The 1,720-nt window shown below is 60.5% G+C and overlaps 1 protein-coding gene across 1 annotated transcript; it reads right to left on the bottom strand.

Annotated features, from left to right (window-relative positions):
• Positions 1 to 130: 130 nt before the first annotated feature.
• LOC100465892 (protein atonal homolog 1) lies at positions 131 to 1,426 on the bottom strand. The gene has a single exon (XM_002915284.2). The coding sequence runs from the start codon at positions 1,424 to 1,426 to the stop codon at positions 356 to 358; it is 1,071 nt and encodes a 356-aa protein (XP_002915330.2). The 3' UTR covers positions 131 to 355.
• Positions 1,427 to 1,720: the final 294 nt, after the last annotated feature.

Genomic DNA, 1,720 nt, shown 5'->3' with positions numbered 1-1,720 from the left:
CTACAGAGAAGAAAATGCGACGTTTTAGCAGCGTATTGGCAGCAGGGAAACTAGAATAATGATGCCATATTTGGGTACATATACTTATACCTTATCTATCTACAGGGAGAGAAGGAGGGAGGAAAGAACAGAACTTTAACAGCAAGTTTTCACCAATATGGACCATAGGAAGTTTGAAATAGCGGAGGCTTTTGCAAACCATCAAATATAGCTGCCATATGAAGCCAAGTCGTTGCTAAACAACGACAATCTCAGAACAAAAATTAAAAGGGTGCGGGGATCTTTAACCGCGGGGTTTCCCGCGCCTTGGGCAAGGGCGATTTTGTTTCTCAGTTTTCAGGTTTCTGTCACATTCCTAACTTGCCTCATCTGAGTCACTGTAATGGGAATGGGGGGAAAACTCCCCGTCGCTTCTGTGGGAACGGGGCGAAGTTTTGCTACTTTCTTCCTGCACTGGCTGCAGGATGCCCCCCGGCAGTGAAGGCGACAGGTTCTTTTGCGCCATCATCGCTGTTAGGGCGCTGTCCTCGAAAGTCGAGAAGTGCAGAGCGTCCAGCTGCACCGAGTATCCTCCCGCGGAGGCCGGGGCCGAAAAGCGAGTCCTGCAACTTCCAGGAGGCGTCGGCCGCTGGCCCCCTCCGGAGGCTGGCTGGGCGCCCGCTGCGGTCGCGGTGCCCGCGCTGCCTTCGTAGGGGGCGGCGGCGCGAAGGTGGTGATGGTCGCTCTTGCAGGATGCTGGCGGCGGTGGCGGCTGCTCCCCGCCGCTGGGCGTTTGTAGCAGCTCGGACAAGGCGTTGATGTAGATCTGGGCCATCTGCAGGGTCTCGTATTTGGACAGCTTCTTGTCGTTGTTGAAGGACGGGATAACGTTGCGCAGCTGGTCGAAGGCGTGGTTCAGCCCGTGCATCCTGCGTCGCTCCCTGGCGTTGGCCGCCAGGCGCCTCTGCTTCTGCACCCCGTTCACCTGTTTGCTGGAAGGGGCGCGCTGGCGGCTGCAGCCCAGCTCGTCTACTACCACCCCGCCTTTCAGCTTGCACAGCTGTTCCCGCACTTTCACTGGCCCAGGACTCTTGCTGCTGCTACCGCCGCCGCCGCCGCCGCCGCTCCTCCGCACCAGCTCCCCCCGGCCGTCCGCCTCCTCCCGGGGCGCCGCAGCCTCAGAGGCACCCAGCTCGGGGGAATGCAGCAAGTACTGAGCGGCGCGTGCCGTGCAGATGCCCTGCAAAGTAGGAGCCAGCCAGGCGCGTGGATCGGTGCTATCCAGGAGGGACAGCTCGGCCGGGTAGACGGGATGCTCTCTCGTCTGCAGGGTCGCAGGTGGCTGTGGCGGCGGCGGCTGCGGCAGGTGGTGAGGCTGGGGATGGCGATGGTGGTCCCCCAACTCCTTCACTTCAGCCCACTCCTCTGCGTGCAGCAGGCGGGACATTGCACTTCAGAGGCTCGGTGGCGCAGGGTCGGAGGAGGTACTGGCAAACCCGCTCAACTACAACAAAAACCCTTCCTGGGTCTTTACTGCAATGTCTTATTTTTTTTCTCCTCGACCCTCCCCCACCCACACGGAGATCACACACCAGGTCGCGTGCAACGAAGCTTCTCCGGTTGCTGAAGGCGCTGCGCCCCTTTAAAAAGCGGCACGCGCCAGTGTGTCTCCCCCCCACACCCCCCCGCTCCTCTCCCAGCCCCCTCCTCGCGCCGGTCGCGTGTCTGTTCAGCCAATGGA

The sequence above is a fragment of the Ailuropoda melanoleuca genome, unplaced genomic scaffold, assembly GCF_002007445.2.
Source record: "Ailuropoda melanoleuca isolate Jingjing unplaced genomic scaffold, ASM200744v2 unplaced-scaffold69640, whole genome shotgun sequence".
Classification (NCBI taxonomy): Eukaryota; Metazoa; Chordata; class Mammalia; order Carnivora; family Ursidae; genus Ailuropoda; species Ailuropoda melanoleuca.
The sequence above is the reverse complement of the archived record's forward strand: the minus strand, read 5'-3'. Positions and strand labels throughout refer to the sequence as shown.